At 33.7% G+C, this 26807-nt stretch overlaps 2 protein-coding genes across 5 annotated transcripts in view; one reads left to right on the forward strand and one right to left on the reverse strand.

The window, feature by feature from the left end:
* NCKAP1 (NCK associated protein 1) overlaps nt 1–26807 on the reverse strand; it is a 100178-nt gene that overhangs the window by 31504 nt on the left and 41867 nt on the right. For all 4 annotated transcript variants that reach the window (XM_074338987.1, XM_074338978.1, XM_074338988.1 and 1 more), the window contains 9 exons: nt 24396–24552; nt 21462–21518; nt 18679–18775; nt 18215–18321; nt 17521–17653; nt 15021–15102; nt 11801–11859; nt 4343–4488; nt 2437–2569 (listed from right to left, as the gene is read on the reverse strand). In XM_074338987.1, coding sequence (XP_074195088.1) covers nt 2437–2569; nt 4343–4488; nt 11801–11859; nt 15021–15102; nt 17521–17653; nt 18215–18321; nt 18679–18775; nt 21462–21518; nt 24396–24552 — 971 coding nt within the window. The remainder of the gene's footprint in view (nt 1–2436; nt 2570–4342; nt 4489–11800; nt 11860–15020; nt 15103–17520; nt 17654–18214; nt 18322–18678; nt 18776–21461; nt 21519–24395; nt 24553–26807) is intronic.
* On the forward strand, nt 8542–8964 carry LOC109458855 (NADH dehydrogenase [ubiquinone] 1 alpha subcomplex subunit 5). Its single transcript, XM_019752839.2, has one exon. It carries the CDS (start codon nt 8550–8552, stop codon nt 8898–8900), a length of 351 nt encoding a protein of 116 aa, XP_019608398.1. The 5' UTR covers nt 8542–8549; the 3' UTR covers nt 8901–8964.

Here is a 26807-nt window from a genome sequence, read left to right on the forward strand (position 1 = left end):
TGGCCCATGCGGGGATCAAACCGGCAACCTTAGTGTTATTAATACCACACTCTAACCAACTGAACTAAATGGCAACCCGTTCTTTGCATCTTTTTATCACAGGATTTAACAAGGAAGCTGGAAAACAAGTCTTTAACAAATTAGCTAAATGAAAAACAGAACAGTGCCACTTACTAGCCACATGACTATAAGGAGAAAAAAAAATTAGCCCACTGGAGACTTTTCATCATCACTAAACTAAGAATAATTATCAGCAGTACTATGTTGTCACTTTGTTGTAACAATCAAATGCAAAAAAAAGATAGGAGAATGACGTATAAATTTTATTGTTCTATATAAATGTAAACACATTATTAATTACCTATTGTAACTGTTTAATAAGAATTGAGTATTACCCTATTCAGAAACCATAACTTGACCAGTTAAATGAGGAAGAAACATTAATATAAGGTATATAATGACAGATATAACAAGGACATAAAGTGCTATTAAAATATGGTAAAAGAGGGACAAATTCTAACTGGAGGAATGCTGAAAATCTTTTTTGGAGGTAGGATTTTAGCTGACCAAAGAAGAAAAGGTAAGGGTACAAGAGGAAGAAATGCAGTGAAATAAATTTTCTGTATGAGGAAAAGCCTTTCTTTCAGAGGCCAAAAAATGGACACATCAGTATGGTTTACATAAGGTAGGCTAGTTATAGTTACTACAGAGTGGAAAGTTGAAGATAAGAATGAGGGTAGTCCATCAACAGATGAGTGGATTAACAAAATGTGGTATATACATACAATGGATTATTTACCCATAAAAAGGAAGTTCTGATACATGCTGTAACATGGCTGAACCTTGAAACATTATGCTAAGTGAAATAAAAATAAGTCCGACACAAAAGGACAAATATCGTATGACTTACTTATATGAACTATCTAGAATAGGCAAACTCAGAGACATAAAATAGATTAGGCGATGCCGATGGAAAGAGGGATGGGGAATTACTGCCTAATGGTTAGAGTCTCTTCTTGGGCAAAGGTTTTGGAAATGGATTGTGCTGATGGTTGTACAACACCGTGAATGTAATTAATGCCATGAATTGTACATTTAAAAATAATTAAAATGGCACATTTTTGTTTATATATATATATACACACATACACACACACACATATATTTTTCTTTAATCACAATATTTTTTAAACACAATAAAAAGGAATGGGGTAGAGATCAAATTGCTGAGGTTTTTAAATGCCTGGCTGAGAAATTTTTATTTCCTCCACATGCAATAGAAAACCACTGATGATTCTTTAAGAAGGAAAAGAGGCACTCTGGTAGCATTGTATTAGATAGTGCAGGAAAACTATTGAAGGCAGGAAAACTATTCAAGAGTACATATAAAGAATATTGAAAATCTGAGCTACAATAGCGACAAAAGCAATAGAAAGTAGAGAATGGATTCAAGAAATGATACCACACAAATAAAATTAAGAGGATTTGATGGGTAATTTAATTAGAAGGACAACTGTGAAGAAAAATAAATAGCGTATCTTAGGTGTAAAGTTTGGGGAAAAAATCTATTAAATCTAAAAACTCTATAAATCTATTAAAATTGGGTGTTAATGACCTCACAGGTATTAATCTTAAAAGTGTTTTCTACTAAACTTCCTGCAGGTTAATCTCTTCCTCAGAGTCTGCTTCCAGTGGAATACTAGAATACAGTCTGCAAGAGGTGTTACCCAATGCTTAAAGATATTAATAATACTACTTCTACATGTAAGTTTCTTAGTAAGTTATATAGTTCCAAGTAGAAACTCAACATTAAGTTAAATTACACCATTTAATTTTGATATATATTCTTATTCATTTAAAAGTAGTATTTCATCCTTAAAGATTAGAAGAAATATTGAGTACATTTTTGATACTCTGTATCAATAAAATTACTGAGTTCAATTATCTAGTAACTGTCCCTGCATGCCTGTGTATATCTTACAAATACCAGCAAATCTAGATTTTTACTTACTATATCTATTGTATTGACAAGTCAGTGAAATTCCTCTTTGATATGTTTATGTTTAGTCACGTATATTAAATTTTCAAGTCTTTTCAATGATTTTAAGTGGAAAAGCAAGCATACAAAATCAATTACTATATATAACTTTACCATTAGTATTAATACCTGACCCACAATTTACTTTAATAAAGGTAATTCCAAATGACTTTATATGTTCTTCTAAACATGTATGTATATTTATCCATCCAAATATACATTGTATCTATTATATCTATATCATGTATCTATTCAAGCATTCTTCTGAGTCTGTATAGAGATGTATTAGGTGGGAAGATACATTCGGTAATCATGACTTTGTGAACATTTGGTTGACTACATGTTGGGTTTAGTTTATTCTGCGTATCATATAAATCACAGTACTACTCTGAAATTACCTCTTCTGGACACAGTTCATGTGTGCAACTCATAAAATGAGTGCAAAGTAGTGGAAACGCAATTGAGTATCTGGACTGAGAGGGTAACTCCAAACACTGCTGGAACATCTTCTCAAAAGCACGACTGTAAAAACTATGTAAGAAAACAAATTAAAAATTAGCATCACAGTTTTTATAGTTAAAATTAAATTTTCATGATATAGTACCTTATAGTCCATTTGATTCAAGTGAATGAAAATTTGAAAATTACCAACTGGCAGTATTTACTCCCTTAAGAAGGGAATAGTTATTTTTCCAGAGAGTATTTCTTACACACCAATAATCATTCCAGAGTAATAAAATTATTTACATAAACAGTAAAAATTTTAAAATAAAAACTTAAACAGAAAATAAACCATATCTATGGCATATAAATATGACACTCAAATCTCACATCATCAAATTTCAACAAAGCTAAGTCAACTGTAAGAAACACCATTATTTTATGTACCACAAGAAAAACATTGTCAAACAATAAAACATCACCAATTTTAAGTTACTTACAGATTTAAGAGATGTAAATGTAAAAGAACATGAATCGATAAAATACAGTACATCTCAGAATAATAACATAAACAGGAATAGTAAACGTCTTTATTTTAGATGTGACACATTAAGAATATGATTATGAGAAGATACATAAAAATTTATTAAATGACTGAAAATTACAAGTTTTAAACATTACTCAAATTGCTTTCATTTCCAAGAAATGGAAGAGGACTTTCTTATTGCTGTGCCCTTCTTTAACAATAGGAACCTTTCTGTATCTCAAAAATATGTAAAACATAAAATATTCCAATTTCTTTCTAAGGAAGCCTTTGGATCAGACAATAGTCTAGGGTTCCAAATAGTATTAAAAATTCTTGTAAATTTGACATATGATGTATTGTGTTTTATGAGTTACTTTAAGCGAACCCTGATGCCTTTCCTGCCTGGCAATTTGGATTTTTTCTGCAATACTGCTAATTAAATCCTAACAAACTACCAAAATCAGTATGGGTTGGGTTATTTTCCAAAATAAAAGCAATAAAAGGCTTATCATAATGACAGCTATCAACATGTAGAAACTACTATCACTATCCACTGAGGCTATGCCAGCATTTTAGAAATAAAGGGATATAACAGGTTATTGCACTCAGCTTCCCTGAAAGAAAAAAGGCCAATAACCAGAAATACAGGTGATATTGTATAGCTTCGGAGCCCGAATACTTGAATTTGAATCTGGACCCCACTGCTTATTAGTATAATCACAATCAAGTTCACTTATTCATTCAAACATTTATTAAGTACCTACTATATTAAATACTAAGAAAATGAAAACATGACCTTCTTCAAGGACCACATTATGTGGGGAGAAAGAAAGGGGAAAAAACTTGTAAACTACTAAGTATAACCAAAGAGGCTACGATAGAAGCAAAGGAAAGTGGAGCACAATGGATGGAGTAGTTACCGCATCACCATAATATTAATGTCTAATTTAATACTGTACATTGAAATTACTTGGTATTTTATTTCCAACATTTGCTCTATTTAACCCTGATCCACAACTTTTTCCCCCTTACTCTAATGATGCAAGAGGGCCTTAAGAGAATTTGAAGTGATTGTTTTTCACCTCCTCAAAAAAAGTGTAAAAAATAAATTCACACCAGAAAAAGTTGCTCTTAATCGAGAATTAAAAATAAGACATAAAATCCCAACTTGGTAAACTTTTTTTTGTTAACAAGTTGTCCACTACTCCCTTTATTCTTGAGAGCTCATTATTACTTAACTGTCTTAAGGACTATACTAATATTTAAAAACAAATGAAGAAAGATACCTTTGGATACTAAAAATTTCAAATTCTGATTTAAAGAAATTTACAGCATACCAAAATATGGAGAGATCTGATGTTTCCACCAACATTTCCACCAAGGAATCCACCATTTTTGTATGAAAAATTATCGTATTCATCATTTTTCCAAGTTCTCTGTGATCTGCAAGGCTAAGTGAAGCCTTCGAGACACTAGTATATGCCTGTACAAGCACAGCAAAAAACAAAAGTAATTTAAGTACAAACCAATGAACTTAGCCTTGTCATTCTACAGGGAATAAAAAACAGTTTATTGTGACATTGTATCAGTAACATCACCTTGTAAGTTCTCTATAGTGACCCAAACTTGAAATTCCTATCAAGAATTTCTCTAAATAAATAAAACTGAAATACTACTGCCCATAAAACAGAATCTAATATATGGGTAATTTATCTTGAACCCAAAACGAACTGAAATTACAATATCAAAAGTATAAAACAATTAACTGTCAGCTTAACCCAACCAAAAGAAATTTTCAATCTAATTTGAGAGAAAACATACATAGAAAACAATCAGATGAAAATAAGTTGCTATTGCACATTTAGTGAGGTTTTAGATTATACTGATTGATGGATTCTAGAAAAGCAATGAAGACAGTAAAAATTAGTGTACGTTGGCCAAAAAAAATGACAGGATTTAACTAAAAACATCAGGGTAGGTTGTAGGAAAGAAATACCACTATAGGGATACCAACTCAGAGAGCAAAATCATGTCCATGGATAGTGGGCATTCAAGAAGGGCAAAGAGCAAGAATACAGGAGGTGCCTACAGAATAAAAACTGTTCACGATGGCTAGTTTGAGTGCAAAGAAGAGAAGGGGAAGGGTGGAAGAAGAGATTGAATCAGATCATGCAGGCCCTGTATACATATACCATGTTAAAGAATTTAAACTTTCAGTGGTGAACCACTGAAGGTTCTGTGTGATGGCCAATTGTTGTTTTAGAAAGATTGTTGTTTTAGAAAGGGAACAGGAGACAGAGGTTAGGAGGCAGTGGTGACAATAATCCAGACAGGATTATGATGGTGTGGTCTAGTGTGGTGGTTGTTTACAAAAATTTAATCTGGGAAATAACTATAGTGGGCAACAGAAAAATTATGGATGGTCAGGGTTTCAGCTTTGGGGAAACAATCCTTCATGGATCTCATGTGCACCTACACATCTGGCAGGTTATGCCAAGAATGCAATAGTCATTATCTAGGCCATTTCTTAGGGTTGTATTTGTAGCTACCAAACTTGAAGAATGAGGTAACATTTTCCTCTGGAACAAAGAGCAAGTAAGCTTACTGATGATAAAATGGAGGGTTCTTCAAACTCAGTGTTCCTTACCACATCACAAACCAACTATATACCTAGCATTCACCTGGGTCCCTCTGCACTGCCCCCATAGGATATGGAAGCAAGGGGAAAACAATGTATATATGCTTGCTCAGGCTGCTTCCTGTGCTTGAATAGTTATGTCTCTGATCCAGGAAACTCATGTCTTCTGCCAGTACCCGTGAAACAGCAAAAGATTAAATAATTATGACCTCATAAGTAGGATAAAAATCAATTCTCAGTTTCTACAGTGGCAAGTGGCTACTATATGGATTCATTAAAAGACACCCAAAGAAAGCAGTTTTATATTTCGTTGTTTTTGTCTGCCAGTAAAGGGGAGACATTCAGGAATAATGATGGTAATCTTCTGATGGCAAGATATACTCTGGACATTTGTCACAAACTAAATCCAACTGAAGTTAAATATACCTTTAATCAGCTTTAGAGTATGAAGAGGAACCAATTGTGGCCATGAGTTCAATAAAGAGTTCCATTAACTGCCCTCATTTTTAAAATTCTAAATTAATGTGTATCACTGTGAAAATAAGTTTAGATGAAACAGATGGTGACAAAAATGAGATAATTTAATTTAAACACTCATTTAAAATGCTTGACAACAATGCAAGTAGAAACATAGGAAGTAGAAACACATTTAAATAAATGTGTAAGATATAAACAACCCAAGTGAATGAGAAGACAGAAGGCAAGATCAATGAAAGAGTGACTGAGGATGCTTCAGGGATTAATGGACTACACAGACGAATGAGATACCTTAGGAAGTAGGAAAAAATGACAATACATGCAAACAGGAAAAACTCTTCTTTTTAGACTATAAAAGAGACAGAGAAAGTTCAAAGTGACCTGTAAATGACCAATGACCTTAGGATCAAAATTGGATAGCACTCCAGTGGAGGCACAAAGCATACTATATAACATTCTCCCAAAGGCTTATCCTCTTGACCTCGTTATACTGAAAAACTATTGATACCTATAGACTACCTATACCTCTCTGTGGCCATGTCCTTGCACCTAATAACTCTTGTCTTTCTACCTGATCACTGATCAAAGTTACATCATTCATATCTTGTTAACATCTGCTCCTTCTTATAGTAATACTTTACACTAAAAAGTCTCCTGACTTGCCCTTTCCTCATTGTTTGCCCTTTTCCTAGCTAAGTTAGTTTCCTATTCAAATTCTACCCATCTTTCAATGTCCAAGCAAAATGCTGCTTTCTCTATAAAGCTATCACTATCAATTCCAGCTTGGAAAAAGCTTTCTCCCTTCTGAGAAAATTGTACTTAATTGATAATTATACTGTCAGGGATATCTTTTAACTTAATCTTTTGGATTTTCAACTGTTACTTAATTTTTCATTATATTTTATGCCTTGTCTCCCTCCATAGTGAGATTAATAAATCCTCAAAAGAGCATCTATACTCTTCTACAGAATAATACAGCTCAATATTTTATCTCCTGTATCCTAATAAGGTCTAGTCTGTAGGCTTGGAACCCTCATTGTTGACCTCTTCTTCATCATCTCTACAAACCTCCTGGATTCTGAACATTGCCTCCTACCTTGTACTTTTACCCTCCTTCTCTAGTCAAGACTTCTCTGGCTTAGTTGTATGTCCCATTCTTTACTTCCTTGGTATGCTTTGTCCTATTGTCACTAAAAATAAGAGTCTATTATGCAGTAGAAAAGGAATGAGTGACTGTATGTTCCAATCATGGTTAAGAGCAATGTTATGAGTTGAAATGTATCCCCAAAAAAGATGTGTTGAACTCGTAAGTCCCAAGCACTTCAGAATTGACCTTATTTGGAAATAGGGTCCTTATAGAGGTAATCAAGTTAAAATGAAGTCATTAGAGAAGGCCTTAATCCAATCTGACTGGTGTCCTTATAAAAGAAATTTGGACACAGAGATATGCATATAAGGAATACCATGTGCAGAGAAACAGGAAGAATGCCATTAGAGAGACGCATATACAAATCAAGGACAACAAAGATTGCCAGAAAATCACCAGAAGCTAGGAAAAAGGCATGGAACAGGTTCTCCCTCACAGCCCTCAGAAGGAAGCAAACCTGCTGACACTTTGATTTTGGACTTCTGCCCCCCACAACTGTAAGACAATAAATTTCTGTTGTTTAAGCCTCCCAGTTTGCAGTACTGTGTTATAGCAGCCCTAGGAAACCAATTCATCCAAGTGTAGAATTCATGAAAGAATCACATAAACAATGAGTGATGTTCTTACAAATATCTTATAAAAGTAAAAAAGCCTCACACAGGGATATACCAGTTCTACATTCTTAATGCTCACTCAAATGCTTTATATTCTGCCCAACATGACTGTATAAAGCTAAAATTCTCAAGTGAATCCTTCAAATGAGTCAGTTTAATAATCCTGGGAGCATTTAATAAAAGCAAATTTGAAATGCATTTAAACCTCTAAAATTTTCTGAACTCAAATGCTGGTTTAGGCACTCCCATGAACTGAGAGCAAGAGTGAGACAGTTCAAGCTTATGACAATGACTTTCAAAATTTTAAATCTATATATCCCTTGGCTGAGCAATTTTACCTCTGTTTTCACTTTACAAGTTATACTTCTATACTGTTTCACAGCTTTGTTAAAAACCAAGAAATGTTAATTTCTAAACTGTTTTTAATAGGAAGAAAATTACAATATATACACAATTAACAGGTGGTATTTCAACTGTTCTTCCCTGATCTCTCACTAACCAACTCTCTAACCACAGGCAGAGAATACTTATGGACTCACTTGTAAGATCAGCTCTAAAAATATGATGCTGTAGAACACAGACAGAACAAGAGAGAGAAAAGTGCCTATATTTTGAGGTCAGAAGGAAAGAATCTGAGAAATGCAAAAGCACGTCAGGGGGGCGCTGTCATGGCGGGCGTGCTGAAGAAGACCACTGGCCTTGTGGGATTGGCTGTATGTGAGAGTCCACACGATAGGCTAAGACTATTGTACACAAAGATTCTTGATGTTCTTGAGCAAGTCCCTAAAACTGCAGCATACAGAAAGTATACAGAACAGATTACAAATGAGAGGCTGGGTATGGTTAAAGCAGAACCAGATGTTAAAAAATTAGAAGACCAACTTCAGGGTGGCCAAATAGAAGAGGTGATTCTTCAGGCTGAAAATGAACTAAGTCTGGCAAGAAAAATGATACAATGGAAACCATGGGAGCCTTTAGTGGAAGAGCCTCCTGCCAACCAGTGGAAATGGCCAATATAATCATGATTAAATGACTTGTGTGTTGACAGGAAAATGATGTAATTAAATGTTCTGTTGTATCAAAAAAAAAAAAAAAAAGCACGTCAGGGAACGAAGCAGATTGCTGGAAAAGTATGCTCTTCCTAGAAGTCCTTCCTGAGACTATATTCATCTAAAAAAATCTCTTTGGCAAACATGCACTGCTTATATTTTCACATTTTAGTTAGACAAATAAACATTTTATTTTTTTTAAGTTGCAAAACAGTATATAGTATAATCTCACTTACATGTTTGAACACATAAAGGATATAGACCTGTTATTAAAAGTGAGTATTTCTGGGGAATGAAACTGGAAAAAGTGCAAACTTTCATTTTCTACTTTACCTCTGGATACTGTGACTTTTTGTAGTGAGAACATAGTATTATTTTAAAATATACATATTTTTTAAACATGAAGTTATTAGAAATACTGGGCCACAGTTTTCCCATAATTACTAGAAATAATTAAGGGGCAATTAAATTCTATCATTAAATTTATGTGCATGCAAAAATTTTAGGCTTTAATTTTAAAAGCCCTTAAAAACTATTTATATGAGCGTTATACATTAAGTGAAAAATTTTTAAGTCCAATATTTAATTAGTAGTTATTTATGCATTTCAGAAAAATGAAGCTTTGGGCATTAGATCAGGAAATGATAAACTATGGCCTGTGAGCAGGCTGCTTATTTTTATAAAGTTTTGCTGGAACACAGCTAAGCTCATTTGTTATTATCTACAGCTGCTCACACACCACAACGGCAGAGATGGGTGTTAATGACAGAGACTATATGGCCCGCAAGCCTAAAGTTTTTATCAATTGGTTCTAGATTATAAATATCTTTTCAAAAAAATTCTGTGCTTTCACTTTAGAATTAAACATTTGAATTGGGATAATCAAGAGAGATATTGAGATTTAAATTTCTGGACAGTTTAAAATTATAATCTATTTTATTCAAAAAATCTTTTATATTGGCATAAGTTAGAAATGTATTTATCCGAGTTTAAACAACTAGCATAAAAACGTTTCTTCTATATACAATTCAAGGAAACAAACAATCCTATTGAAAAAAATGGGCAAAGATCTGAATAGACATTTTCCCAAAGACATACAGATAGTCAACAGGAACAAAAAAGTGCTCAACATTAGTATTCATCAAGAAATGCAAATTAAAATCACAAAGAGATGTAATCGATCAAATCACACCTGTTAAAATGGCTATTATCCATTTGCTAACAAGAGATAACAAGTTAGCGAATATGTGGAGAAAAGGAAACCATTGTGCGTTACTGATGGGAATGTAAATTGGTGGAGCCAATATGTAAAACAGTATGGAGGTTCCTCAAGACATTCAAAATAGAACTACCCTATGATTCGGCAATTCCACTTCTACATATTTATCTGAAGGAAATGAAAACACTAGCTCAAAATATACCGGCAATCTCACGTTCAATGCAGCATTCTTTATAATAGCCAAGGCATGGAAACAACTTTTGTGTCCAATGATGGATGAATGGATAAAGAAGTTGTGGCGTGTATACATGTATGTGTGTACCACCATATGTATCATAAACACACACACACACACACACACACACACACAGAAATATTATTCGGCATTAAAAAAGGGAAATTGCTATTTGCAACAACATGGATGGATCTTGAAGGCATTATGCTAACAAAGTGACATAAGTCAGACAGAAAGACAAAGACAGTATGACATCACTTATATGTGAAGTCTTAAAAAAAATAACAAAACTAAAAACAAACAAACTCATAAAGAATGAATTGGTGGTTGCCAGAAGCAGGGAGTTGGGACTGGATGAAAAGGGTAAAGGTGGTCAAAAGGTACAAACTTCCAGTTAAATAAGTCCTCAGAAGTAATGGATAGCATGGTGACCATAATTAATAATACTGTATCGCAGTCCCCCTATCCATGGTTTCAGTTACCCACGGTCAGACATGGGCTGAAAATATTTAGATGGAAAATTCCAGAATTAAACAATTAATAAGTTTTAAATTGCATACCATTCTGAGTAGCCTAATTAAATCTCACACTATCCCACTTGGGATATGAATCATCTCTTTGTCCAGTGTATCCATGCTGCATAAAACACTACCCCCTCATTAGTCACTGAGAAGCCACCTTGGATATCAGATCGACTGTTGCGGTATCACAGTGCTGATGTTCAAGCAAGCCTTATAGTAGCTTAATGCCTACGTCATTCATTTCACTTCATCTCATCAAACAGGCAATGCATCATCTCTCATCATCACAAGAAGGGTGAGTGCAGTATTTTGAGAGACCAGTTATATTAACTTTTATTACAGTATATTGTTATAACTTCTATTTTATTATTGTAGTTAATCTCTTACTGTGCCTAATTTATAAATTAAACTATATCATAGGTATGTATGTTTAGGAAAAACATAGTATATATAGGGTTCAGTACCATCGTAGTTTCAAGCATCCACTGGGAGTCTTGGAACATCTATCCCAGCAGATAAGGGGCGACTATTGTATTGTATATTGAAAAGTTGAAAAGTTGCTAATAGAGTAGATCTTAAAAGTTCTCATTACAAGAAAAATAAATTTGTAATTATGTGTGGTGACAGATGTTAACTAGACCTATTGTGGTGATCACTTAGCAATATATACATATACTGAATCATGTTGTACACCTGAAACAGGTAGTGTTATATGTCAATTATATCTCAATTTTTTAAAAGTTTCTTCTGTGAGGTAAAGGCTATGGTTAGTTATACAAAAGAAATATTTTCAATAGACATACAACAATTAATATTTTTTTCATGTTAAGTAATGTTTTCATGTTAACTAAGGTATTCAATACCAACAGAATGATGAAAATTAAGTAATTCTTACCTGTAATCTGAACCAATCTAATCTCATTCCTCTGAAATCAAACACTTCTCCATCTTCAACTACAATAACAGAACAAAAGATTATAAAACAAATTAATGTTTTCATAAATCTATAATCACATTGCAAATTTTAGGAGCTAAGACAATTTCACTTCTGGGCATATATACATAAGAACTAAAAGCAGAGTCTTTAAGATATGTTTGTACACCCATGTTCACAGCATTATTAGTCACAATAGTCAAAAGGTGGAAGCAATATCCATCAACAGATAAATGGATAAACAAAATGGGGTATATTACTGAACCTTAACAGGGAAGGAAATTCTGACTGACACATGCTACAACATGGCTAAATCTTAAAGACATTATGCTAGTGAAATAACTCAGTGACAAAAGACAAATACTGTATGACTCCACTTATATGAGGTATCTAGAGTAGTTGAACTCATAGAAGCAGAAGTACAATGCCAGGGGCTGGAGAAACGGAAAAAGGGGCGTTGTTATTTAATTACTATAGTTTCAGTTTTGTAAGATGAAAAAGTTCTGGAGATTGTTTGCACAACCATGTGAATATACTTAACACTATTAAACTTTACACTTAACAATAGTTAAGATAGTACATTTCATGCTATGTTTATTTTACCACAATTAAAAAATAAAAACGGGCCGGCACAGTGGCTCAGGCAGTTAGAGCTCCATGCTCCTAACTCCAAAGGCGGCCGGTTTGATTCCCACATGGGCCAGTGGGCTCTCAACCACAAGGTTGCCAGTTCAATTCCTCGAGTCCCGCAAGGGATGGTGGGCAGCGCCCCCTGCAACTAAGATTGAACACGGCACCTTGAGCTGAGCTGCCACTGAGCTCCCAAATGGCTGTTGGAGTGCATCCTCTCAACCACAAGGTTGCCGGTTCAACTCCCGCAAGGGATGGTGGGCTGCACCCCCTGCAACTAGCAACGGGCAACTGGACCCTGGAGCTGAGCTGTGCCCTCCACAACTAAGACTGAAAGAACAACAACTTGAAGGTACCCTCCACAACTAAGACTGAAAGGACAACAACTTGACTTGGAAAAAAAAAAAAAGTCCTGGAAGTACACACTGTTCCCCAATAAAGTCCTGTTCCCCTTCCCCAATAAAATCTTAAAAAAAATAAAAATAAAAAAGAATAAAAACAATTTAATAGCTATGACAGTGAAATAATTCTCAAGTCCTATAAAGATGATGTTAAAAGAGGCAGTTATGCTAAGAGAAAAATATAGACTTTTCTCCTAAACTGTGACTCTCAATGGCGCTTGTATGTCAGTTGGAAGTGCTAGAATAGAGCTTGAGAAATCCAGTGACTAGAAACTTTGAACAGTAAGCTGAAGTTTCACAAAATAACTCTCTATATAAACCAAATATCACCAGACAAGTTTACAATAGTTTCATTACATATATGTGATAAAATAAATTTATTACTCAGAATATATCAAGGTTTCTGATACCTTTCACTTAAAGATTACAAAATTAAAACATCATATCAATGTACTGTAATAAAGTATTCAAATAATGGAGAGGCAGTCTAGTATATGACCTCAGCTTTTAAGATTGAGAGGTCTGAACTTAAAATTTCAATTCTAGTACTTAATTCCTGTTAGAGCTCGGGCAAATAATGTTAAATAATTGAGAGGTTAACTCTCAAACCATGAGTTCTTAATCTGTCACATAAACATAACAGCTTTTTAAAACTGATGCATATCAATGGGATAATATATATAAGATGTCTACCATAGAGTAAACATTTTATCAATGGTATCCATTACTGTCACAGGTAACGCTAGGATGAAATATACACTGTTATAATAAAGGTTACTCTTTTTTTTTTTTTTCTAAGGAGGGCGCAGCTCACTGGCCCATCCGGAGATCGAACCAGCAACCTTGGTGTTATTAGCACCTCGCTCTAACCAACTGAGCTAAACAGCCACCCCCTTTTTTTTTTTTTTTTTAACCAAATACAAACTTTGTTATGATATGGGGAACTCTTTTTATTTTTACATTTTTTAAATTACAAAATGCCTTTCCCCCACTAAATAAGAAAATTCAAGCTATAATTCTTATGGTTTTTATAAACATAATCTCACACCTATTTTAGAAACGCTTCAGAGAAAAGGAAGTTAAGACAAAAGAGAACAGACTAAATGCAATAATCTCCCCTTATCCAAGGTTTCACACTCTGTAGTTTCAGATACCCGCAGTCAACCGCAGCCTGAAAATACTAAGTGGAAAATTCCAGAAACAAACAATTCATTAAGTTTTAAAATCCATGATGCTCTGAGCAGCGTGAAGAAATTTCACATTGTCCAACTCGGTCCCATCCTAGACATGAATCATGCCTTTGTTCAGCGTAACCACATTACACGTGGTACCAGCCAGTTAGTCACTTATCAGCTGTCTCCGTTATCAGATCAACTGTGGCAGTTTTGCAGTGCTTCAGTTCAAGTAATACTTATTTTACTTAATAATGGCCCCAAAGCTCAAGAGTAGTCACACTGGTAATTTGGATATGCCGAAGAGAAGCTGTAAAGTGCTTCCTTTAAGTGAAAAGGTGAGTATAGTACAAAAAGATATTTTGAGAGTTATTCATATAACTTTTATTACAGTATATTGTTATAATTTTTCTATCATTATTAGTTATTGTTGTTAATATCTTACTGTGCCTAATTTATAAATAACACTTTATCAGAGGTATGTATGCATAAGAAAAAAGTATGGTTGATCCTTGAACACCACAGGTTTCAAGTGTGCTAGACCACCCTTACAGTACTATAAATGTATTTTCTCTTATGATTTTAGTAACTTTCTTGTCTCTAGCTTACTTAATCAATTGTTTGTTATTGGTAAGGCTTCCTGTCAACGGTAGACTCCTAGTAGTTAAATTTTGGGGGAGTCAAAAGTTATACGCAGATTTTCAACTGTGCAAGCTGCGCAGGTGAGTGGGTGGAGGATGTTTCAGCCTTCCTGACACCTGCATTTTTCAAGGGTCAATTGCATATATTGGCTTCAGTACTATTCAATGTTTTAGGCATCCACTCGGGATCTTGGAACATATTCCCTGCAGATAAGGTGTGGGCTACTGTATGTCCAAAAACTAAGTGATGCTTTAAAAATTAACTGTTAGATCCTTTCCTTAATACTCAAATTTGAAAACCTAATTAGAAGATACGCTTTTATTTAAGACTTATTACCTTGCTTTACACTTAGGGAAGTCATAGTGTTAACAAAAGAGGACATGATGATCGATTCATCTTCAGGGCAAACAGAAAGATTCTGAAAAGAAATAAAAAATAATGTTAAAATTATCTAGTTGGGAAAAAATTCACAGGTCCACTAACTGGCGGACAGATAAACTGGTAAATGCATACTATGAAATATATTTTAGCAGTAAACAGGAATATGTTGATAGACACAATCACATGGATGAATCTCAAAAATATTATACTAATTGAAAGAAAAAAAAAAAGAAAAAACAAAAGATTACATAGCATATGATTCCATTTATATGATTATTTTTCAAAGGCAAAAAGGGACAGAAAAGCAGATGAATGGTTGTTGGGAGGTCTAAGAGGGAATCAGCTACAAAGGTGCACAAGAAAACTTTTAAGTGTTGGAAATGTTCTACATCTTGACTGTTATGGTGGTTACATGAATGTGTATAGTTGCCAAAATTCAAACTATACACTAAAAATTGATTTTTAGTAAATGCAGATTAAACCACAACAAAACTAGGACCAAAAAAGTTCCTCTCTGGCTAAAAAGTTGAAATTTGATAAACTGCATCTGAAATGGATACTAAATAATAAATTTTTTAAGTGGATTTAGGTCACAAGCAGCATAATTTTCAAAACTTTAAGACCTACAGAACAATGTGAATGTACGTAATGGGACTATACTGTACACTTGAAAATAGTTAAAATGGTAAATTTTGTTATGTATATTTTTACCACAATAAAAAATAATGTTAACACCTATTACAATGAACTATATTAACAGGCTAATCTTAGTTCTAAATTTAAATCCTAGCAAATGGTTAAAAACATCATGCACGTACTTGACAACAGAAGAGGTGGTAAAAAGCTTAGGTGTCAAGTTAAGACCTGACTTCAAACACTGGCTCTGTTACTTACGAACTGCGCAACACTGAGCAAGTTACATTAACATCTGTTTTCTTCAACAAATGATAACTATACCTACCCTCACAGAGTTGTACAAATGTAATAAAATATACTATCAATAATTTGACAATTATTAATATTAGCCATAGCTACTACTACTACAATTCCAGAAAAAATAAGTTAATTTTCCCAGTACTGTTAATATACAGTTTACATACAAGACACCAGAAGATATGGAATGACTTAGAAATTTTAACAGTACAATATAAATCTGTAAAATTTATGAATAAGTGTCTAACTAACCAAAGCAAGTTTCAAAATGACATGAAACCAGGAGTCTGATTTACTTTTTGGACAGTGATAGCATGACTACCTCTGGTTTATCTGATATTAAGTGTTCAAATAAAATTGCAGCAAAGCAACAATACTCTAGGGATAAAATCAGCTTTTCTATTCCCTTTTTTAATGGGTGTTCTAGAAAGGAAGCACCTGAACTCCATCTAGTGGATAAAAAAAGAAATACACTAGTTTAGGATAGTAACTTAGAAGCTGTAGGTAATTCAAAGTAAATAATTATATGACATTTTTCTTATTTGCATTTTTAGGTAGTTTTGAAAAAAATTAGGATTTCAAAGTATGGTTATTTCTCTGGGAAATAAGTAATTTTAGAGTCTTAATATAGTCTTAATAATATTAGTCTTAATACAAAAAGAATTCATGATATTCTTTATATTACGTTAGCTTATAGTAGTTTTTAAATGCCTTTGATTTTATAAAACAAAGTAAAATACTACTTTCCTTACAGTCAGGTTATTGGGAATAAAAATAAATTTATATTAAAATGAAAAAGACCAAATAATTATGAAAAGCGCCCATACACACACACACACGCACGCACGCACGCACGCACACCCACCCACAAAACCCTAAGACTAAAAATCAACAGAGTAAAACTCAAATTGAAAATAAAACTGGGACATTTAATTAAATGTCCTAGATGATTTTTTTTTCTTTTTACTGGCCATCCTCTAACACACTATGCAAAAAGATTTACCTTCTTTTCTTCTAATACTTAGTTACCAATTATGCGTCTCCATCATCTCTATCTCCATAGGAACAGTCCAAATTCAGGCTCTCATCAGCTCTCACCTGCCTACTGGAATAAATTTCCTCCTAACTTCTGCTTCTGCCCTTGCCCCCAGCAACTCATCAACCACACTGAGCCAGGGTGATCTTTATAAATAGTAAATCTGATTTATGACTAACTTGCTCTTTTGCAAGGCCCTCTATAATTTAGTTGCTGTATATCTCCACCCACAGGTACAGAATCAGTCCCTACACTGTTCATTCTGAGCCTTGTACACACTTACGATAATGCCTATCACACTGGGCTACAACTAAATGTTTTCTCCCCTCTAGATGATGATCCCCTTGACAAGCTATGACCATGATTTATTTACATTTGTATCTCCACCACATGGCACAAGATGGTATTTTACAAATGCTTGCAAACAAATCAATTACTAGAAAAAGGGAAGGAACAACAGGGAGAATAATATGAGATAGTTTTTACCTGCACAAGTTCATTGAGGACAACAGCATCAAAGCCAGAAAGGTACTGCACATAATACCTCTGCATTACAGGTCCGTATTTCCTTACATGCGCTCTAAGCTCTTCCATGTAAAATATTAATTCAGCAATGTGCCTTTTTTAAAAATTCAAGAAAAATATTTCAAAACATAAATTGTTATTAAGGAAAATATGAAATGCCTTTGATATTATACGATTTTTCTTAGAAAAAGCATTGTTAAAACACTCAATGACTATTCTTAAAATTATTTCATATAAATAAGGAAGTCATAAAAAGCAAAATAAAGCTAAGACTAAAACAGTGATAGAGGAAAATCCAAAATGAAAATAAATTAGGACATCGCATAAATAATAATTGAAAAGCCACAAATAGAAGAGAACTGGGAATGAATTCCATAGGAAATGTTACCGGGTATAGCAATAAAGCAAACAAGAACTTTATGACCACCTATGGTACGAGAAAGGAAACATTAACATTCTTAATTTTAAACTCGAGTTGACTTTGCATTCTAATTAATATTATCTAAGGATATATTACAAATATTCCTGTACTATGACAAATTGTGACAAATACAAAATGTTTTTCAAAATAATTTTACTTCAAAAAGTCCCCAAATTCCATAGCCCATAAATGAAAATATACAAAAAAATAATTTTTTAAATGTTGATAACTTACTTATCTATAAAGTCATCTGCACTCTTCTTTGGCATGTTATCTGCATGACGAAGTAGCCAGATAATTTCATCACGGGCAAAGGATAATGCCATAAAAACAAAAAGTGCCTAATTAAAAAAAAAAAAAAAGTGCTTACTCTCATGTAAAGATCAAAAACAAAACCTATTCATAATCTTTCTCTAAGTGAAAAGTCATTGGCAAGAACTGATAAAATCAAGCTGAAAGACAGAAATGAGAAGACTGAAGTGAACTTTGAAGTATCAGGGAGAGCATACATGTAAGGAAGAGGTGAGGAAAATGCAGGAAGATGTGATGTACAAGTGTCAAGTCAGCAAATGCGTTCTTAGCTAAATATAAAATCCCTTATGTAGTCCTTGACTCAAAATTTAGATAAATGCCAGAGAGAGAAGAATTTTTTAAATTTTAATATGGCACAATTATAGTTAAAAAATTAAATCAATTACCTTGGGACCTAGCAAGCCAGGTTGATCAGAGAGGACCGTAGCCAATTCTTTCAGTGCAGACCTTAAAAACTTGCGTCTTTCTCTGTGCATTGAACCACTATAGGGAAAGACACTATTAGTCTGTCTGTTTCTACTAAAATAATTACTGGCAATTAAATAACTTATCATTTTAGCAGGATCAACCTCCAAAGTTTGTTTTATGAAGCAGAAGCCACTATAAATATTGTCTTCTGTGTGTTTGTCATTAAATGACTTCCCAATCTTATGTTAATCCTTTGCTTTCTTGTGCTGCTTTTGTAATCGTTTATTCTGCTATTTCTCCACCTATCAAAATCCTACCCAAACTTCAAGATCAATCCTACAAGAAACATTTCCCATTATCCAGATGTCCATTTCTGAATAATTTCTGCAATTTTAGTACCATATAGCCTTTTATAAACTAGACTGTGAAATCCTTGAAAGCAATCACTGTTCTAGTGTATACATTTATGTCACCTTCACATAGAAATCAATAAACACAATAAATATTTGATTACCCATATTCCTATTAAGTATATAAAATTGACAAAACAAGAGCCATATTCAATAAATGTATTAGGATGAGATCTATTTGATACTCCTGTTCAAAAACAGAAAGGCAAGGAAAAAAACGTCTAATCATAAATATTCACATACTAGGTATTTTAAAAATAAAATGCAAAATAGAAAAAAATTTATTTTCGCATATTAACATGGGGAGCGGGAAATCAGAGAATGTTTGGGGGCCAAATGGCTCAGTTGATTAGAACACGAGCTCTCAACAAGGTTGCTGGGTTCAATTCCCATGATGGTGGGCTGTGCCCCCTGCAACTAAAGACTGAAAACAGCAACTGGATTTGGCGCTGAGTTGTGCCCTCCACAAACTAGACTGACTGAAGGATAATGACTTGGAGCTGATGGGCCCTGGAGAAACACACTGTTTCCCAATATTCCCCAATAAAATAAAATAAAAATAATCACAGAATGTTCTAAGTATTCCAATTCCTCACACTATGCAAAATATACATTACTCCAATTAAGTTTTAAAATTTATATAGGTGCAAGAAAAAAATGGCCACACACCTGTACAACAACTGTATATGTCAAAAAAAAAAAGAGTATAAAGAATACACAATACTAGAAATTTAGCTGTGAAACAGATTAGTTTTAGAAGACAGATTAAAATCCAATTTCTGCCTATGTGACCTTAGTAGAGTTCTACCTCACTAAGTTTCAGTCTCTCATCTATAAAACAGGATGATGACATCTGCCTTAGATGACACATCTTTCATAAGGCTCATATAGAGTACTTCTACAATATTAATTCCAATGGCAAGCTTTTTTTGTTTGACAATAACAAAGTCATCTGGTATAATTTCTAAGGAAAAAATGGGCAAATGTTATTTTGACTATTTTAATATGCAGGGTTGTTGCAAGGAGTCTGTGGTATTACCATGTTTCCCTGAAAATAAGACCTATATGGACCATCAGCTCTAATGAATCTTTTGGAGCAAAAATTAATGTAAGACCGGGTCTTATTTTACTAATAATAAAAGACTGGGTCACAATATAATATAATAATATAATATAATATAAAATATAATATAAAATTCCGGGTCTTATATTAACTTTTGCTCCAAAACACGCATTAGAGCTGATGGTCTGACTAGGTCTTATTTTCGGGAAACACAGTATTAACATCAAGAGAAAGTATCTATAAAGTACTACGCCTGGCACATGGTAGTGAATGATAGTAATTATTAATGCTTACTATTTATGATTATTTTATATAATAAAGGAAATAAAAATGCCTTTTAAAAGATCTTTATAAAAGATAGGTATGACACCATATACCTACTACAATAAGGTTCAGCCCATAAAATGATAATCATATGTATTTCTGTAGGTCAGGAAAGAAATTCTAACACACTCCAAAGTATGTTCTTTATACCAGAGAATGATTTTTTAATAATATAAGCACTTCATTTGAGTGAAAAAAAATATGCATAAGGAAATCATGTAGCACAGATAGCAATGAATAAAGATGGTTTAAATTCCCAATATCCATCCTATCCCTTAACCCTAAATTATAAAACTTCTTGTGGTTTTATATTTTCCATCTATGGGAATAGTGCTTATCTTCTTTCTGCCTTATAGAAATACTGATGGATCGATCACATGTTATCTCTACATTACCTAGGCTCAGTGGAGAAAATATTCTACATAAGTATATCATATACGTAACAATTAAGATGAACTATCTAATTAGTTACTTTATGAGAAAATTGAAAAGTTGTTCAAAGATGTTAAAAACACTAATTCCTAATTTTGTCTATATATTTATTAATATAAACATATTTATTAAAATTTGGAAAAGGTGAGGGGTTAACATAGTTTGAAAAGTAAATACTATTTGGAAGACTATGAAGATAGGTCAATTTTCATGAAGTACAAAAATCATCACAATTTGCAAAGTATTAGCAAGGGAACATATTGACAGTAAAAGAATTGAATAAACCCTAAGTCTTTTGTATGCTACTTCCTTAGAGCATTTTAATCAACACTCCAAAAATATTTAAAATCTGTCTGCACTAACTTCATGGTTACTACATACTGAGGTTGTATACTTATTTCTTATTGATTAAAAGTCCATTTCTACTACCATACTTTATACTCCATTAATCTGCATTCACTTCAACAAAATAATGCTTTCAGAAAGGAATTCTTCTTGATTTAAGTACCACAGATAAGACAGAACTACTTACGCATGTGACACAGCTGCTTCTTTGCATTCTCTTATGTCATTAATACGTTTATTATAGCTATGTGCAAAAAAAAAATTGGACCCATGTTAACCTTAATTTGATCAATAACAGTCAAAATAAATGTCAAATTCTAAAAGTCAATTAAAAATAACATATTATCAACAAGAAAATCTGGCCCTCAAACTGTAAAAGCATGAAGAGGTCTATCTAACATCCTTTCCTAGCAACTTAAGTAGCCAGTCAAGTCTCCCTAGAAAAATAAATCTCATATTATTTCTCATATAATCGAACAATAAAATCAAACTTCACAATGTAAGCTGGCCCAGTGGCTCAGGTGGTTGGAGTGCCGCGACCCTAACGTCAAGGTCACCGGTTTGATTCTCACTTGGACCAGAGAGCTGTGTCCTCTACAACTAAGATTGTGAACAACAGCTCTACCCGGAGCTGGGCTGCTGTGAGCAGCCGGAGGTTGGTGTGAGCTGCCGTGCGCTGCTGAGTGCTGCCGTGGGCTACTACTGTGTGCTGCCATGAGCGGCTGGTGGCCAGCATGAAAGGCCAGCAGCCAGCGTGAGTGGCCAGGAGCCGACGTGAGTGGCCAGCAGCCATTGTGAGCTGTGAGTAACCCACTGACGACTGGCGACCGACTGCCTCAGCCCGGGGGAAGCACAAGGCTCATAACACCATCATGGGCCAGGGAGCTGTGTCCTACACAACTAGACTGAGAAACAACAGCTTGAACCGGAGTAGGGGTGGGGGGAGACAAACAAAAGGGGAAAACAAAAAACAAAACAAAAACCCTTCACAATGTATATTTTAATTTTATTAAATATACTTCCTTAAGCCCCAAAAGAGACATTAAAGTTAAACTTGCAACATAATTAACAGTGATTTCCAAAAATTTAAAATGCTGACAAAGCTATTTTGACTTTTTATCACTTCTGACTCTTCTGCTATCTCAGAAACATTAAAAAACTCTGAAAGGACATACACTAGTGATCAGCTCTAGCAAATGTATGGGGATAAAGGCTTTGTGGTGGAGAAAATTGGGGCATGAAAGCATTTGACCACTTTAAATTAAAAGAAATAGAACACCAACATCAATGCCAAAAAATATGTTAATTTCATGAACACTAGATACAAAAACTCAGAAGTCTTAAACTGTTAAAACCTATCTTCCTGAAAACCTGGCTAAAACTACTTAACACCAAAAACTCCAACTTCTAAATTAAGATTTATATGTTCTTTGAGCAAATGTCCAAAATATACTAATTCTGTAATCACTGTCCTTTGTAATTAATAAGCTTTTATACTTATGGTGTGACTTGTAATTACTATGATAATTCGTATTTTAAATTGGATTCATCACTATTTAATAAAAAAATTAAAACTTCTCGACTTCAAACATAGATACATAGATGGTAAATTTATCATTAAAAAAAGCATAACAAAAATAATTGGTTTCATGGTGCCATTAAACTTACTAGTACCATATATAACATAAGCTCACCTAATATAGACAGACTACCTGGTTCTAAATGTTTACATATATTTAAATAACTCCACAGAGAGGTTGTCAACAGTTAAGATATCATACAAGCTTTATGATCTTTCAATCTGAATCAATTAGAAAATGACAAAGCCCCTATGACTGAATATTTCTGGTTACTCTACCACCTAAAATAAAAGCCAAGTAAGAGCTGAAGAGTTCACAGGGTACAGTTTCTCGTGTTATGACTGAGAAACTACCTGCATGAGAATGTCAGTCACCTGTGGTGACAGAAATCAGAACAGTTGTCTCTTAAAAAAGGGGCTGAGGAGAGGGAAAACAGAAAGAAAAGACACAAGAGGATTTTCTGGGTATAATGGAAATGCTGTAGATCTTTACCTAGGTGGTCACCTAGCGTATTCATATGCAAAATTATTGAGCTTTGCAGATAAAATTTGTGCATTTTTCTGTTTGTAAATTTTACTTCAATAAATTACTGGGAGGTGGGGCGGAGAAGGGCAGATTCCTCTCCAAAATACAGATACAGGAGATTAGAGATGATGCCCAGGAACCTGGATTTTAATTCACAACCCAGATAATTATGATGAACACTAAATTTGAGACGCACTAGCTTAAATTGTTAGTGTTAAACATATCTTTATTTTTTTTAATAACAGGTGCTTTATCTTGATTTCATTAGGACATTATTAAATTGGGTATGAAATAAATGTAGGTAAATTTAATTCCTATCTGAAGCTAACAGCCCAACACAATTATTTAATACTTTCAGGTATAGGGGATCCCAGGATATTTCAGATGTTCCTAATTTCAAAAGATTTCATAATTACCCTCAAGTCTGAGCTCAACGTGGCTTTTATACATTGGCGCCAGAACCTCATGTGAAAGAAATGCAGGTTTTAAAAATTTCAAGGAACAAATTTATGAGAATTATCTGCTTTACAGAAATTAATATAAATGAGTCACTTGAAATACCTTCCTACTAAAAGGAGACATAATTTCCTATATGCAGAGGTCTGACTTCTGTAATTGTTATAATTTAATGAAATATTTTTGATTGATTCATATACTTTTTACAAGTACACTGTATTCTAAAATAGCACCTCCAAAAAGGTCAAAACTCTAAAACATACATAGGGCTTTTAGTAATATTTACGACTAAAACCATACTATGATTTGCAAGAGAACGTATCTTCTTTCCTAGAATACAAGTTTTGAAAGGGAACACTAGATATTTTAATCTGTGAAGTTACCTGTAAAAAAACAGGAAGACTACCATATCAGTAAGATTGTTAAAAACCACCTGGGAAGACAGCCCAAGCAGTATCTTCCTGCATGATATGACCCTTCTCTATTCCCAAAACTTCAACAAAAACAATCTACTCACTACCCTTCTCAAAAGACAAAGGAAATGAAAATTGAAAACATACCCTCGTATGTTTACAAATAAGTCTTCTGCAGCTTTGTGAATGTGGAAAACTTCATCCCGAAAGAGAGAGAGGCAAGAGCTACTTTGAAGAGCTAGCTTCCAAAGGTTCAGTGCTGTTGCATCAGTATTTAGGATCCCATGGCACAAAATAAAGCCAACTTTAAATAAAAAGAAAAGTAAATGCAAATATAAAAGTATTCCAAAGTTAACTTCTTTCAGTTACAGTGTGGCTTTTCAAAACTATAGAAACATAAACACATTCACTAAATTGAGGCTTTTAAGTGACAGATAATAATTCATATATATACAAGACGGCAACAATATTGTATAATTTTATGTATTCTGCAAAATCAGTTCTTTGAATCTACACTGACACAAAGGAGAAAAACTCATTTCTGGATTGTGAAGCAAGTCATTTTAATAGATGAGTAAAAGATATTTTTCAGAAACATCTACAAAATATTTTAAGCCAGAGATCAGAAGTTACTAATTGATGCATAATAATTATTATAGTCGTTGCAAGTGAAAAATAAAGCTAATCTAAATGACAAGAAATAAAAGAGCACCTTGAAATTTCATAGCAATGTAGAGTTTACTAAGTAAGTCTTTTCACATATTATCTCACATGCTCCTGTGGAATAGATTGAAGAGGGTGGTATACTTCTTTTATAGCTGAAGAAACTGAAGGGTCAATGACTTGCCTAAAGTTACAATATTATAAAGTATTAGAGCTAGACTTAGCCTCAAGTATTTACCCTTGAAGTCCAATATTTTTCAATATATTATGCTGCTATCCATTTTATGAATTCAAATATCTCTTTTACCTTTTGTTATTTACTTTGGAAATCCTACACAAGTGTATAATCCTATATGTGTTTGTTGATGTCTTCTCTAGTTCTCAATATGAGGCCATGAAACCTCACTTTCATTCAGTCAAATCTTACTCAATGCTTACTATACAAGTATACAAAGTAATGCTGGGCCAGTTACAAACCAATCCTATTTCCAGTGAGATTTCCCTGTGATTCTCAATAGTCACTGCCATCTCTAAACTCCTGAATCATTAACATATAACTTGCCATTTATCTTTTTATTCTTAGCTCAACCTTCCTTTAAAAAAGGAAGCAAGCTAACTCTTTAAGTAGGCATATGTTGTGGAGTCATACATACGTAGGTATATTTAACTTCCTAAAATACATAAAAATAGTTTTCATACAACACGGCCCCTAAACGTAAGCCAATTATTTAATCTGGTACTCAACCAAAGAAACAGAACACAGGTATGAAAATTTAAAGAATCCTCAAGAGAAATTTTGAGGATCTTATAAAAGATTGTTGCCATTATGTACTGATTTCTTAGTCTAATCACTAGTAAAATAAGGTTTCACTTATTGTCTCATATATGCCTTGTTGTATACTTAGGCTCACAAAACTGCTGTTGATAAAAGATTTCTCTGAAAATATTATCAGTTACATTACGCGTTACCATGTATATTATTTTAAGATACAGGTTACATTATAAAAAGCATCTTCATTTGTTTGTGATAGAATCGAAAAAGACAAAGTAATTTAAAATAGACTCCCCAAGATTAGGAGAAAGGTTTATTAATTAATGACAAATTAACTTCCTTTCTCCACCAAGCTACCAATGAGAGGACAACAACATTTTTTAAAAAAATTTTAAGCCATAAAAATGTTGGAGAACAAAATAGAAAACCAATACTAGATAAGAAAGTTAAGAGAAAATCTTTCAAGATAGAAAATAGATAAAACTTGACTATCAATTTAAAGAGCGACAGGAATTAGTAATCTAAAACTCCAGAGACAAAAAGAGCTCTTTCTCAGTGAGTCCTCTTCCAACCAGTAGCGCAAGAATAAACCCTGAAAAGAACATCAGGATAGTTGTCTTATAATTGCATTCTAAATATCTGGGTCCTCAACATTCCAGACCCTCAATAACTCTTGGCCCCAAGCTGTAATCTAGACCAGTGATCCTTGAACTTTAGCTTGCATCAAAATCACCAGGAAGGTTTATTAAATCAGAAGGCTGGGCTGTAACCCGAGTTCCTGATTCGGTAGTCTAAGGTGCAGCTCAAGATTCCATATATCTAAGAAGTTCCTATGGTCCAGGCACCACACTTTGAACTAATCTAGAGCAAAGCTCTAAGACAGTAGACCATCTTCTATAGAGAAGTCCTAGTGTGGGAATTGGGGTCAAAAAGAGGTACAGAGTTTGAGGTAACTTTTACCCTTATATTAACTCTACTCAAGCTTCAAATACATGAAAGCAGCAAAACTTACAGTAAACCTCCTTACCATAGCAACTATGGCTATCCCAAATTTGTTTGCCTTTTCCATGATCACATACCCTATATTAGGGCAGCCTGACTTCTGACCCACGTCTCTGCTCATT

This window comes from Rhinolophus sinicus, linkage group LG01 (assembly GCF_036562045.2).
Source record: "Rhinolophus sinicus isolate RSC01 linkage group LG01, ASM3656204v1, whole genome shotgun sequence".
Classification (NCBI taxonomy): domain Eukaryota; kingdom Metazoa; phylum Chordata; class Mammalia; order Chiroptera; family Rhinolophidae; genus Rhinolophus; species Rhinolophus sinicus.